Here is a 14,164-nt window from a genome sequence, read left to right on the forward strand (position 1 = left end):
GAGGAGGGGGCGGGGTTTGGCGAGGCGGAGGCGTGGTTTGGCGCGAAGGGGCGTGGTATAGCGGGGCAGGGGGCGTGGCCGGGGCGCGCCCCGCCCTCTCCCGGCGTGCCCCGCGGCGGCGCATGCGCGGTGCGGGGAGGACCGGGCCCGGATCGCCCCTGAGAGCCGCGGTGAGGGCGAGGGGGTCCCGGGGGGGGGTTGGGGGGTTCCGGGGGGCGCTCCGGGGGGCGTTCGGCGTCTCTCGGAGCGGGGGGTGGGTGGGGGTGACCGCTCGGGCCTCACCCGCCGCTATTTCTCCCCCCCCCGCCGCCATTTTCCGCCCCCCCCGCAGCCCCCCGGGACCATGAGCAGCTCCGAGGAGGTGTCGTGGATCTCCTGGTTCTGCGGCCTCCGCGGCAACGAGTTCTTCTGCGAGGTGGGGGCCGGGGGTGGCCCCGCCTGTCTTCGGGCCTCCCCCCGCCCTGTCCGCACGCCCGGGCCCCTGTTTGGGGGGGGTTGGGGGGGGTCTTGAACTCCTGGGTCCCTTTTTGGGGGGTTCCCGGGCACTGGGTCCCTTTTTGGGGGTGTTGGAGCCGTCCCGAAGTTCTGGGTCCTTTTTGGGGGGGTTTCTGAAGTCTTATGGTCTTTTTGAAAGGATTTCTGAACTCTTGGGTCACTTTTGGGGGTGTTCCTGAAGTCCCGGGACCTTTTTAAGGGGGTACCCGGGGGCCTGGGTCCCTTTTTGGGGGGGGTCGGCAGGGTCCTGAACTCCTGAGTCCCTTTTTCAGGGGGGTCCCGAAGTCCTGGGTCTCTTTTTGGGGGGAATATGGGGGTCCCCGACACCTGGGTCCCCTTTTCGTGGGGGTCCTGAACTCCTGGGTCGTTTCCTTTTGGGGGGGGTAGGGGGAGTCCCAGCGTCTGGGTCCCTTTTTGGGGGGTTCCTGAAATCTCGAGTCCTTTTTGGAGGGGGTTCCCGAACTCCTGGGTCGCTTTTGGGGGGGATTCCTGAAGTTTTGGGTTCCTTTTGGGGGGGTTCCCCAAGCCCTGGGTCTTTTCTGGGGGGTTCCCGGCTGCCTGGATCCCTTTTTTTAGGGGGTTGGGGGGATCCTGAATTCCTGTGTTTTTTTGGGGGGGTTATGGAAGGGTCCTGCACATCTGTATTCCTTTTTTTGGAGGGGGATCCCGCATATCTGGGTGCTTTTTGGGGTGGAATTGGGGGTCCCAGACACTTGGGCGGCCCGTGGGGGGGTTCCTGGACCCCGGGTCCCTTTGGGGGGGGGGATTTGGGGGTCCCCAACGCCTGGGTGTCCCCCCCATTCCCTTTTCAGGTGGACGAGGATTACATCCAGGACAAATTCAACCTGACGGGGCTGAACGAACAGGTCCCGCACTACCGACAGGCGCTGGACATGATCCTCGACCTGGAGCCCGGTAATGCCCCGTGGGGGAGACTGGGGGGGGGTTGGGGGGGCTCCGCACCCCCCTGAACCCCCGTTTTTTATATATTCCCTTCAAAAAACAGACGAGGAGCTGGAGGACAACCCCAACCAGAGCGACCTGATCGAGCAAGCGGCCGAAATGCTCTACGGGCTGATCCACGCGCGGTACATCCTCACCAACCGCGGCATCGCCCAGATGGTGGGTGGCCCCCCCCCCCCCCGCCCCCCAAAATGACCCCCCTCCCGCCCCCTCCCCGGGCGTGTAGAGACTCCTCGACCCCCTTTTTATGTTTTATTTTCCCCCCCAAAAAAGCTGGAGAAATACCAACAGGGGGATTTCGGGTACTGCCCCCGCGTCTACTGCGAGAATCAGCCCATGTTGCCCATTGGTATGAGGGGGGGGGGCGGGGGGGGGGTCTCGGGACATGTTGGGGGGGGGTCCTGGACGTTTAGGGGTCACTTTGGGGGGGTCTGGGGTGACTGGGTGCACTGGGGAGAGCGGGGAGGGGGTTTGGGGGGAGTATGGGGGGGGTAACGGATGTCTGGGTGCTCTTTTGGGGGGGGATGTGGGTTCTCCTGGGGGGGTCTTGGGGGCGTTGAGGGCTGGGGGGGGTCCTGGATGACTGGGAGCCCTCTGGGGGGGGTCCCGGGGGATTGGGGGCCTCTTGGGGGGGGTCCCGGATGCCTTTTTGGGGGGTGGGGGGAGAGGAACTTGGGGGTCTGGGGAGGGGTTGGGGGTTCCGAACATTTGGGTCATTTCTTGGGGGGGTGCCCAGACCCCAGTGGCGCCCGAGCGGTTGGGTCCAGGGGGGAAATGGGGTAAAATCAGCCGATGTTGGGGTTAGGGGGCGGCCGGATGTCTTGAGACCCTCCCAGACACCCGTATCCGCCCCCCCCAGGGCTGTCGGATATCCCGGGGGAGGCGATGGTGAAGCTGTACTGCCCCAAATGTATGGACGTCTACACCCCCAAATCCTCCCGCCACCACCACACCGACGGCGCTTATTTCGGCACCGGTTTCCCCCACATGCTCTTCATGGTGCACCCCGAATATCGCCCCAAACGCCCCGCCAACCAGTTCGTCCCCAGGTCAGACCCCCTCCCCCGAAAAAAAACTCTGTCAAAAAACCTTAGAAAGCGGTTGAAAAATGCGTTTTTGGCTTTGTTAATTCTGGAACCTACTGACGGCAGGCTCTACGGCTTCAAGATCCACCCCATGGCCTACCAGCTGCAGCTCCAGGCCGCCAGCAACTTCAAGAGCCCCGTGAAGACCATCCGCTGAGGGGGGGGGACACGTGTCCGTGCCCCCCCAGCCCCCCCACGGCCACCCCCAGCCCCCAAACTCGTTGTTTTTTGCCTTTATTTTGCCCAAAATATAAAGAGATTCGAGAAACGGAGTGAAAATGGTGATTGGGAAATGGAGGACGGGGTGGTGGGGAGGGATCAGAGGGAGCCTGGGGTTTTGGCGGGGGGTGGGGTGGGGCATTTTCGGCAAGATTCAGGGTGGGTTTTGGGGGGTTTGGGGCAATTTGAGCGCTCTTGGGGCGATTTAGGGAGTTTTGGGGCATTTTCGGGCAGTTTGGGGGTGGTTTTGACAGGCTGGGGGGCAATTTAGGTGCTTTCGGGGCGGGTTCGGGTGTTTTGGTGGTGTTGGGGCAATTTAGGGTGTTTAGGGGGCATTGTGGGAAAATTTGGGGTGGTTTTGGGGCACTTCTGGGGGCATTTTGGGGGGTTTTGGAGCACTTTGGTGTTTGGGGCCAATTTATACTGGTTTAGGGCGTTTCAGGTAGGTTTATGGCTGGTTTGGGCGCGTTTTGAGGCAATTTGGGTGGTTTTGGAGCGTTTGGGCAGGTTTTGGGGTGCTTTAGGAGCATTTTGGGTAAAATTTGGGGCATTTTGGTGGTTTTGGGGCCATTTTGGCAGTTTGGGGGCGTTTTGGGTAAGTTTAGGGATGTTTTTTGCAGGTTTTGGAGCAATTTGGGTGGGTTTGGGGTGTTTAGGGCAAGTTTGGGGGCAACTTGAGTTGGTTTGGGGCCAATTTTGGGCAGGTTTGGGGATATTTTGGGTTGTTTAGTGTGTTTTGGGGCATTTCGGGCTGATTTGGGGGGCATTTGAGGCTGGTTTGGGAACAATTTGGGCAGTTTGGGGGCATTCAGGGCAGTCTTGGCATCCGTTCAAGCGGGTTTGAGGGCGTTTTGGGACAATTCAAGGCAGGTTTGGGGTGGGATTGGGCTGATTTTGTGGCGTTTTGGACTGCAGTATTTTGGGGCACTTTGGGCAGGTTTTGGTGCGCTTTGGGTTCCGTGGGGGCAAATTGGAGCGTTTTGAGGGCATTTTGCTCCATTTGGGGGCACGCGGGAGCAGTTTGGGGGCAATTTCAGCTGGTTTGGGGTACGTGGAGACAACCTGGGGCCGTTTTGGGGCGGTTTGGACTGGTTTTGAGCGAATTTGGGACCGTTTGAGGTCGTTATGAGCAGTTTTGCGGTCAATTCGAGCTGTTTTGGGGCCCTTAGAGCTGTTTTAGGGGCGCGTTTTGGCCTGGCTTGGTGACTTTCGGGCCATTTCTGGCTGATTTTAGGTCAATTTATAGTGGGTTTGACCCCCCCCCCGTCACCACGGCAACGCCGCCATCTTGCCCCCCCCCCCCGTTGCCATGACAGCGCGGGCTCCGCCCCTCCGGCGACGGAAGCTCCGCCCCCCGCAGGCCGCCGTAGCGCGGCCGAAAGTCCCGCCCTGCTGCTTCCACTTCCGGCTTCCGGCCGCCGCCGCCGCCGCCATGGCGAAGCTGCTGAGCTGCGTCCTCGGGCCGCGGCTTTACCTGGTCCACCGCCCGCGGGGGACCGGGCCGGGGGCGGCGGCGGGGGCCGGGGGGAGCCGGGGGGAACCGGCCTGGGTGAGCGCGGGGTGGGGGGGGGCTGTGTGTGGTGGGGGGGGGGCGTTGGCATAGCGACGGCGACAAGATGGCGGCGGGGGGGGGCGGGAGGGGGGTGTGTGTGGGGAAAACGGACCCACCGGTGACCGTGACACCCCCTCACCCCCCCGCAGGGCTCGTACTATCAGCCGCGGGGGCTGGAGAAGCACACGGACAGTGTCCTGGCGCTGGTGAGAGAGGGGCGGGGGGTCCCCTGTGCCCCCTCCCCCCGTCCTACGGTGTCCTCTCAGTGTCAGGGACACCCCCCATGGACTCCTCCCCCCGACTCCGGGACCCCCCCATGGACACGGGGTGTCGCCCCCCCGACCCCCCCCCTCTGCTCTGGGACCCCCCCCATGGCCCCGGGGACCCCCCCAGCCCCCCACTATGGATCCCAAGACCTGCCCCAGCCCCACCCCATGGGACCTGGGACCCCCCCCCGCAAATGGCCCCCCCCAGGGACCCCCCCAGACTCCTGCTATGGACCCTGGGACCCCCCCAGGCCCCCTCTATGGGACCTGGGACCCCCTCCCCGATATATCTGGGGATCCCCCCAGACTGCTGCTACGGACCCCGGGACCCCCCCAGGCCCTCCCTATAGGACCTGAGACCCCCCCATGACTCTGAGACCTCACCCCAGGCCCCCCCCCCCCCCCCATTAGATCCGGGGACCCCCCCAGACACCCGCTATGGACCCTGTGACCCCCTCCGGGACTCTGCGACCCCCCCTATGGACTCAGCCCCCCCCTCAGCCCCCTCATATGGGCCCTGACCCCCCCCCGCAACGGGGACACCCCCCAGGGCCCCCCTGGGTTGTGGGGTGACGCTGGGGGGGGCTCCCGCAGGCCTCGGTGCTGTGGTCCATCTCCTACTACGCGTCGCCGTTGGCCGTCTTCTACCTGTACCGCAAAGGTGGGGCTGGGGGCGGGGCTTGGGGGGGCGGGGCCTTTGGGTGGGGGTGGGGTTTATCTGGGGTTGGGGGGGGGCTCCGGCTTTTTTTGGGGGGTTCTGGGTTGGTTTGGGAGGGGACAGGGGTGGTATCTGGGGGGAAATGGGGATATTTTGGGGGGTGTTGGGGGCCGGGGGGTGTCAAGGTCAGGTTGGGGGGGGGCGGTGCCGCCGGGGTCCCTGACCCTCCCCTGTGTCCCCCCCTCCTTGTGACCCCCCCGCTTTGTGTGTCGTCCGTCCGTCTGTCCGTCCCCCCCCCCCCCCCCAGGGCTGCTGACGATGTCACGTGTGGTGCCGCTGTCCCACTGCGCCGCCACCGTCATGCTGCTGCTGGCGGGGGTGGCGTGTCTGCGAGGTGAGGCCCGCGGGGGGCGGGGGGGGGGGGGGGGGTCCACCCGGGCATCTGGGACCCCCGGCAGCGCCCCCCCTCGTGTGCCATCGCCCCTGTCCCCCCCCCCAATCCCCCCCTCCCCCCAGGCATCGGCCGCTGGAGCAACCCCCAGTACGTGGAGTTCATCTCGGTGCTGGAGGACAGCCACCGCCTGGGCACCCCCGAGGTCAAGGTGGGCTGCGGGCCCCCCCCGGGGTGTTGGGGACCCCCCCCGGGGTGTTGGGGACCCCCCCGGGTGATGGGACCCCCCAAGGGGTGTCAGGACCCCCCCCCAGTGGCTAGGGACCCCCCCCGGGGTGCTGAGGATCCCCCCTCAGGTGTTGGAGACCCTCCCTGGTGGGTTGGAGACCCCCCCCAGAGTGTCAGGGGCCCCCCGAGGGTGCTACAGACCCCCCCCGGGTGTTGGGGCTCCCCCCAGAGTGTCATTGGCATTGGGGGCCCCCCTATGGGTGTCAGGGACCCCCCCAGGGTGCTGGAGACCCCCCCCGGGGTTCTGGGGATCCCCTCTGGGTGTCAGAGCCCCCCTACGGGGTGTTGGGGACCCCCTCGGGGTGTTGGGGACCCCCCCAGGGTGCTATGCCCCCCCAGGAACATCAGGACCCGCCCTGGGCATTTTGGGGACCCCCCCGGAGACTTTGCTGACCCCCCCCAAGGGTCAGAGACCCCCTTGGATAGTTGGGGACCCCCCCCAGGAATGTCAAGAATCCCCTCAGTGTTTTGGGGAACCCCCCGGGTGTTCTGGGGGGTCCCTCACCCCACTTTTGCCCTCCCCCCCCCCCCCCGCAGCGCAAACTGGCCCACTACACCTTCGATTTCCGCAGTTGGCCCATCGACTTCCGCTGGGACAGCGCCGGCGCCCCCTGGTGAGCCCCCCCCGCCCCCCCGGGGACCCCCCCAAACCCCCCGGGGACCCCTCCAGACCCCCAGGGACCCCCCTCGACCCCTGGAACCCCCTGGGACCCCCCCGGCCACCAGGCCTCCCCCAAAGCCCCCCCCCCGATCCCTGGGGACCCCCCTATACCCCCTCTGTAGACCTTGGGGACACCCCTGAGACCCCCCCACCCCCCCAGGGACCCCCCCCACACCCCTGGGCCCCCCCCCGACCTCTGGGATGCCCCCCCAAACCCTCTGGACCCCCCCTGGACCCTCACAGACTCCCTGGACCTCCCCAAAACCCTCCCGGGACCCCTCCAAACACCCAGGGGAGCCCCCCAGACCCTTGAGCCCCCCCTCACCTCTGGGACCTCCCCCAAAACCTTTTGGGGACCCCCCCCGCACCCTCACAGATCCCTTAGGAGCCCCCCAAACCCCCCTGGGGACCCCCCAGACCCTTGAGGGCCCCTTCTCATCTTTGGATCTCCTCCCCAAAACCCTCTGGGGACCCCCCCGGACCCTCAAAGACCCCCCCAGGGACCCCCGCAGACCCTTGGGGCCCTCCCCGACCCCTGGGACCCCCCCCAAAACCCTCCGGGGCCCCCCCTGAACCCTCACGGACCCCCCACCCCCCCTGACCCCTCGTCCCTCGGCAGGGGGGGCTCCCGGGACGTGCCCCTGCTGCGCGCCCCCCCCCGGCACCGAGGAGCCCCCCGGGGTCTGCTGGGGGCCCTGCGCAAGCTGCCCTGCCAGCTGGCCAGGTGGGCGGGGCTTGGGGGCGGGGCTTCGAGGGGCGGGGCTTGGGTGGGGCTTGAGGGGGCGGGGCTTGAGGGGGGGCCTTGGTGTGGTGGTGGGTGTGGAGGGAGGGGGTGGGGGGGCCCTGGCCACACCCCCAAGGGAGGAGGGGTGGAGCTTCTGGGTGGTGGCCCCGCCTGCAAGGAAAGGAGGGGTGGAGCCCTGACCCCGCCCCTGGGAGGTGGGTGGAGCCCTGACCCCGCCCCCAAGGGAGTATTGCCCGCCCCCTTTTCTACTGAGGGTGGAGCTGCCATGACGCCCCTCCCCTGTGTGGGCGGAGCCTGACCTGACCCCACCCCCCTGTGAACCCTATACCCCCCATACACTCGGCCACACCCACCCCGGGGGGTGTGGCTACCGCGGGGCCCCACCCCCTGTGGGGCAGAGCTGTTACAGGGCCACACCCCCTTGGGGGCGGTGCCTGCGCTGGCCCCGCCCCGATAGAGCAGTGTTTATCCCCACCCCACTCCTACCGTCTGCTGGGGGCAGGCGGGGCTTCTGCGAGGCCACACCCCCTATGTGGGTGGAGCCTTCCCCTGACCACACCCCCAGGATCCTCCCACCTGTGCCCCCTCCCCCTCCCTATGGTTGAGGCCCCTCCTCCTCCGGGGGGGGGGGGGTGGCTTATGCGAACCCCACCCCTTTGTGGGCGGAGCCCTCCCTGACCCCGCCCCCACGAGAGTCCTGTGTGTTCTCTGTCCGTGTGTGGTTGTGCCATTTCCCATGGGGGGGGGGGGTAGGAGGGAGACGGGGGTGTGGCTTCTGCGAGGCTCCGCCCCCAAGGGCGAGGCGGGGCCTCGCTGACCCCGCCCCCTAGCCTGCTGCTAGCCCACACGCTGGGCCGGCGGATGCTGTTCCCGGGCTCGGTGCGGCTGCTGCAGAAGGCGCTGCTGCCCGTGCTGCTGCAGGGACAGGCGCGATTGGTGGAGGAGGTGAGACCCCGCCCTCCCACGCCCCCGGCCCCGCCCTCCCATGGAGCCCCGCCCCGTTAAGCTCCACCCTCTCTGCCCCCCCCGGCAGTGCGGCGGGCAGCGGGCCAAGCTGTTGGCGTGCGACGGCAACGAGATCGACACCATGTTCGTCGACCGCCGCCGCGGCCCCGACCCCCGCGGCAGCACCCTGGTGAGGGGGGGAGGGGCGGGGGGGGCGGGGGGAGGGGCTACGGGGTGGGGGAGGGGTCCTGACCCCCCCCAAAATGTTTCTGTGTGTGTCCGTGTGTCGTTCCCCCCCCCACGCAGGTGATTTGCTGTGAGGGCAACGCCGGGTTCTACGAAGTCGGGTGTTTGTCCACCCCCCTGGAGGGTACGGACCCCCCCAGACCCATAGCGACCCCCCCCAGACCCACGGGGACCCTTCTTTGCCCCACGGGGACCACCAGCCCCATGGGGACCCCTTTCTGCCCCACAGGGACCCCCCCCCAGACCCACAGGGACCCCACTCTACCCTATAGAGACCCCCCACAGCCCCATAGGGACTTCCCCAGCCCCACAGGGAGGGGCCCAGACCCACAGGGACCCCCACCAGCCCCATAGGAACCTCTTTCTACCACACAGGGACCCCTTCCAGCCCCACAGGGACCCGTCTCTGCCCCACAGGGACCCCTCTCTACCCCACAGACACCCCCCACTGCCCCACAGGGACCCCCCACTGCCCCACAGGGACCCCTCTCTACCCCACAGGCCCCCCCCCAGCCCCACAGGGACCCCCCACAGGGACCCCCCCAGCCCCGCAGGAGCCCCTCTCTGCCCCATAGGGACCCCCCAGCCCCACAGAGCAACCCCCTGGCCCCGCAGGGCCTCCCCATTCCCATTTTTGGGGGGGAAACTCTGCTTTTGGGGGTCCCTGCTTGGCTCCGCTCCCTTGTTGGGGTCCCCGGGCTGATCCATCCCCAGGAGCGGGGGTGACCCCCCACATTTCCCCCCCCCGGTCCCCCCCTTCAGCCGGTTACTCCGTCCTGGGCTGGAACCACCCCGGCTTCGCCGGCAGCACGGTGAGTCCCCCTCCCCCTCCAGCTCTTTTGGGGTGGATCCCGGTGGTTTTGGGGCACCCCAGGCTGGGGGGAGCCCCCCCCCGACTGTCCCTGTGACCCCCCCCGTCCCCCCCCAGGGGGTGCCGCTGCCGCAGAGCGAAGCCAACGCCATGGACGTGGTGATGCGGTACGCGCTGCAGCACCTGCGCTTCCCCCCCCGCGACATCGTCCTCTACGCCTGGTCCATCGGCGGCTTCACCGGTACCGGGGCGGGGGGGGGCACTGGGAAGCACTGGGGTGGTACTGGGAGGGGATTCAGGGTACTGGGAGGCACTGGGAAGGCACTGGGAGAGAATTCAGGGTTCTGTGGGAGCACGGGGAGGCACTGGGAGGGGATTCAGGGTACTGGGAGGCACTGGGGTGGTACTGGGAGGGGATTCAGGGTACTGGGAGGCACTGGGAAGGCACTGGGAGAGAATTCAGGGTTCTGTGGGAGCACAGGGAGGCACTGGGGTGGTACTGGGAGGCACTGGGAGGGGACTCGGTACTGGGAGGCACTGGGAGAGAATTTAGGGTTCTGGGTGAGCACAGGGAGGCACTGGGATGGTACTGGGAGGCACTGGGAGGGAATTCAGGGTACTGGGAGGCACTGGGGTGGTACTGGGAGGGGATTCAGGGTACTGGGAGGCACTGGGAAGGCACTGGGAGAGAATTCAGGGTTCTGGGTGAGCACAGGGAGGCACTGGGGTGGTACTGGGAGGCACTGGGTGGGGGTGGGGGTCACTGGGATGGTATTGGGAAGCACTGGGGGTACTGGTTCAGAGCGGGGGGGCAGTGGGAGGGGATTTAGAGCACTGGTAAAAGCACTGTGCAGTGGTGGAATGGTACTGGGGGGCACTGGGTGGGGTGGGGGGGCACTGGGATGGTCCTGGGGGTTACTGGGAGGCACTGGGGGGGTACTGGGGGGGGGGGGCACCGCAGACCGAGCGACAGCCGGCGCTGATTTGGGGCAGATCAGGAGATTCTGTGGGGTCGGGGGGGGGGTGATGGGGTCGGGAGGGGCCCCCCCCGGATCTGGGGGTCCCGGTGCCCCCCCCCCCGCCCCCCCCAAACCCCCTCACCCCCCCGGCCCCCCCCCGCCCCCCCGCAGCCACGTGGGCGGCCATGTCCTACCCCGAGGTGGGCGCGTTGGTGCTCGACGCCTCCTTCGACGATTTGGTGCCTTTGGCCCTGAAGGTGCTGCCCCGCAGTTGGCGTGAGTGCCCCCCCCCCCCGGCCCCCCCCGGCCCCCCCGGCCCCCCCTCGTTAACCACCGCCTCGTTAATCCCCCCCTCCCCCCCCCTCCCCCCGCAGGGGACCTGGTGACGCGGACGGTGAGAGAACACCTCAACCTCAACAACGCCGAACAGCTCTGCAGGTATTTATCCCCCCCCCCCCCCAAATTTTGGACCCCCCCCAAACCTCTGGGGTGGTTTTGGGGACCCCCTGGACGCCTGGGAGACCCCCAGACCCCGGGGTGCCTTCTGCCCCCCCCCCCCCCGTATCTCTGCGGCCCCCCTGCGGCCCCCCCAAACCTCTGGGTCCCTTTTCGGGACCCCCCCCAACCCCCTGAGTCTCTTTAGGGCCCCCCCAGATCTCTGGGACCCCCTGTGCCCCCCCCGACCCCCGGGTTCCTTTTGGGGACCCCCCCAAACCCCTGGATCCCTTCTGGGGGGGCTTCTGAACCCCCGGGGCCCCTGGTGACCCCCCCAAACCATTGGGTCCTTTTTGGGGACCCCCCCAAACCCTCGCGGCCCCCCCCAGACTTGTGGGTCCCTTTTGGGGACCCCCCACACCTCTGGAACCCCCCCAGAGCTCTGGTTCTCTTCTGGGGACCCCCCAAAGCCCTGTGGTCCCCCCCCAACTTGTGGGGCCTTTTTCGGGGCCCCCCCGACCTTTGTGTGCCCCCCCCAGTGACTCCCACACACCCCAGTCTCTTTTTACCCCCCCCAAACACATTTCTCGTCTCTGGGGGGGTTCTCCCCCACCAGAATCCCTTTTGGGGACCCCCCCGCACGCCCCCGGCCCCCGGGGGGGGTTCCCCGATGTGGGGGTCCCCCCACAGCCCCCCCTTTTTCTCTCCCCCCCCCCCCCAGGTACCAGGGCCCGGTGCTGCTGGTGAGGAGGATGAGGGACGAGATCATCACCACCACGTGAGCTCAGGACCCCCCCAGAGAGTGGGGACCCCCCCCCAGACACTGGGGACCCCCCCCCAGAGAGTGGGGACCCCCCCCAGAGAGTGGGGACCCCTCATGGCGCTGTCACCCCCCCTTCAGGGTCCCCGATGACATCGCGTCCAACCGCGGCAACGATCTGCTGCTGAAGCTGCTGCAGCACCGGTGGGTCTGGGGGAGTCGGGGGGTTTTTGGGGTGTCCTGGGGGGGTTTGGGGGGGCCCTGGGGGGGTCCTGGAGGGTTTTGGGGTGTCCTGGGGGGTTTTGGGGGGTTCTGAGGGGTCTTGGAGGGTTTGGGGGGGTCTGGAGGGTTTTGGGGAGGTCCTGGAGAGTGTTGGGGTGTCCGGGGGGGTTTTGGGGGGGCCCTGGGGGGCTCCTGGAGGGTTTTGGGGTGTTCTGGGGGGGTCCTGGATGGTTTTGGGGTGTCCTGGGGGGTTTTGGGGGGGTCCTGGGGGGGGGGAGGGGTGGGGGGGTTTTGGGGGGTCCTCAGGGGGGTTGGGAGGGTTTGGGGGGGGTCCTGGAGAGTTTGGGGGGTCCTCGTAGGTCCTGAGGGGTATGGGGGGGTCAGAGAGAGTTTGGGGGGGGAACTTGGGGGCATCTTGGGGGTCTTGAGGGGGTCCTCAGTGGGGTTGGGGGGTCCTGGGGGGGGTTGGGAGGGGTGGGGGGGATTTGGGGGGCTCTGGGGGGGCCCTGGAGGGGTTCGGGGGGTCCTGAGGGGGTTCGGGGGGGTGGGGAGTCCCCGGAGGGGCTTCTGACGCCCTTCCCCCCCCCCCCCCCCCCATAGGTACCCAAAGGTGATGGCGGATGAGGGTGTGGCCATCGTGCGGGAGTGGCTGGAGGCAGCCACGCCCAGCGAGGAGAGTAAGGCCCACGCCCCGCCCCGCCCTGCCCCACCCTGCAGAGGGGGGATCCCCTCCTCCCCTTCCCCCACCCCCAAATCCTCTGGGACGGGGGAGGGGCAGATGGGCGGGGCGGAGACATGCCCCGCCCCCATGGTGCCCCGCCCTGACGGAGCCCCGCCCCCAGGCGCGGTGCGGGGGGAGGTGCCCCGTGGACGAGCAGTGGTGTGGGGCGGTGCTCAGCGCATTCGCCGCCGACCGGGACCCGCCCTTCCCCTGGAGCCTCGGTCAGCCAATGGGGGGGCAGGGCGGGGCCGGGGGAGGGGGCGGGGCAGGGTAGAGACTGGGGCATGGTGGGTAGCCAATGGGGAGATGGGGCGTGGTCGGTGAGGAGAAATGGGTGTGGCGGGTGGACAATGGAAAGCCAGGGGCGTGGCCAGCAGAGATCCATGGGTGGGGCAGCTGGCCAATGGGGAGCCGAGGGTGTGGCAGGGAGCCAATGAGGAGAGAAAGGCGTGGTAGGTGACCAATGGGGTGTTCAGGGCTATAGCGGGCAACCAATAGGAAGCCGGGAGCGTGGTGGGCAGCCAATGGGGAGCTGTGGGCGTGGCAGGCGGCCAATGAGGGCGGAGGCAGACAGGCGGTGGCCAATGGGAGCGTGTGGGGGCTCAGCCAATGACGGTGGAGAGGGGAAGGTGGTGGCCACTTCCTTGGCCCCGCCCCCTTTGCCTAACCCACCCCCCCATTGCCCCGCCCAGGCGAGGACATGGCCCCCGAGGGGCGGCGGCAGTTGGCGCTCTTCCTGGTGAGGACACGCCCACCCCACCCCTCCCTCCCAAACCCCGCCCCCTCCCTCCTCAAGCCCCACCCACTCCCTCAAACCCCGCCCGTCCCAAACCCCACCCCTAAACCCCGCCCCTCCTCCCAGCCCCGCCCCTCCCCAAGCCCCGCCCCCTCCCTCCAAAGCCCCGCCCCCTCCCCGGACTCCTTTATTTGGGTGGGGGGAGGGGGTTTTCAGGCTGTCGGTGGGGGGAGGGGTCTGGGGGGGTGGTGGTGGTTATTTCGGGGGGGGGGGGGGGGGGGAGGGGCGGCCCCTGACGCCCCCTCCCCCTCTCCCCCCCCCGCCCCCTCCCCCCCTCAGGCCCAAGAAGCACCTTCAGAACTTCGACGCGACGCACTGCACGCCCCTCCCCCCCACGCCTTCCGCCTCCCGTGGGCCCTGTGACGCCCCTCCCCCACCCCCGACCCCCCCTCCCCGCACGCCGCCCCTCCCGCCCCCCCCCCCCTTAATTAAAAAAAAATAATTGCTTTTTTTTAAAAATATTTGCAGCGTAATGAAGGGGTGGGGGAGGGGCGATGGGGAATTCGGGGCCTTTGTTCAGCAAAGCCAAAAATAAGGGGGGGGGAGGGGCGGCTGCTACATGTGGCCCCTCCCCCCATCTATGCTACACCCCCGAATTGGGCGGGGGGGGGGGGGGGGGGAGGGGTATGTAACCCCCCAAAATCAGGTGGTGTCACCAGTGGGGGAGGGGGCGCAGGGGTGGGGTGATGGGGTGGGGTTGTGCCCCTCTCCCCCCCCCCCCCCCCCCCCATGTGCTGTGGTTCTGCTTTGGGGAAATTGGGGATTTTGGGGGTCTTATTGATCCCCCCCCCCCAACTCTGTGCATCTATTGGGGGGGGATTCCCTCTGCCCCTCCCCCAACTTACGGGGGCTGCCAGTGCCCCTCCCCCAATGCTGGGGGTGCGGGGGGGGGGGGGGTTGGGTGGGAGTTGGGGGAGGGGTCCGGGGGGGGGAGGGGGTTTTAAGG

The 14,164-nt window shown here is 68.0% G+C and overlaps 2 protein-coding genes across 2 annotated transcripts; both read left to right on the forward strand.

The window, feature by feature from the left end:
• Positions 1 to 106: 106 nt before the first annotated feature.
• On the forward strand, positions 107 to 2,811 carry CSNK2B (casein kinase 2 beta). The gene is made up of 7 exons (XM_082500482.1): positions 107 to 170; positions 332 to 415; positions 1,308 to 1,410; positions 1,502 to 1,617; positions 1,732 to 1,807; positions 2,318 to 2,507; positions 2,610 to 2,811. The coding sequence occupies exons 1-7, from the start codon at positions 123 to 125 to the stop codon at positions 2,698 to 2,700; spliced, it is 708 nt and encodes a 235-aa protein (XP_082356608.1). The 5' UTR covers positions 107 to 122; the 3' UTR covers positions 2,701 to 2,811.
• A 1,368-nt stretch (positions 2,812 to 4,179) lies between these two features.
• Positions 4,180 to 13,380, forward strand: ABHD16A (abhydrolase domain containing 16A, phospholipase). The gene is made up of 19 exons (XM_082500483.1): positions 4,180 to 4,311; positions 4,464 to 4,520; positions 5,175 to 5,241; positions 5,546 to 5,632; positions 5,755 to 5,840; positions 6,455 to 6,531; positions 7,198 to 7,302; positions 8,154 to 8,268; positions 8,357 to 8,458; positions 8,575 to 8,638; positions 9,277 to 9,326; positions 9,443 to 9,566; positions 10,456 to 10,560; positions 10,659 to 10,722; positions 11,441 to 11,497; positions 11,621 to 11,683; positions 12,302 to 12,378; positions 12,544 to 12,643; positions 13,115 to 13,380. Exons 1-19 carry the CDS (start codon positions 4,195 to 4,197, stop codon positions 13,263 to 13,265), a joined length of 1,668 nt encoding a protein of 555 aa, XP_082356609.1. The 5' UTR covers positions 4,180 to 4,194; the 3' UTR covers positions 13,266 to 13,380.
• Positions 13,381 to 14,164: the final 784 nt, after the last annotated feature.

The sequence above is a fragment of the Vanellus vanellus genome (genome assembly GCF_965231255.1).
Source record: "Vanellus vanellus genome assembly, contig: HAP1_SCAFFOLD_2257, whole genome shotgun sequence".
Classification (NCBI taxonomy): Eukaryota; Metazoa; Chordata; class Aves; order Charadriiformes; family Charadriidae; genus Vanellus; species Vanellus vanellus.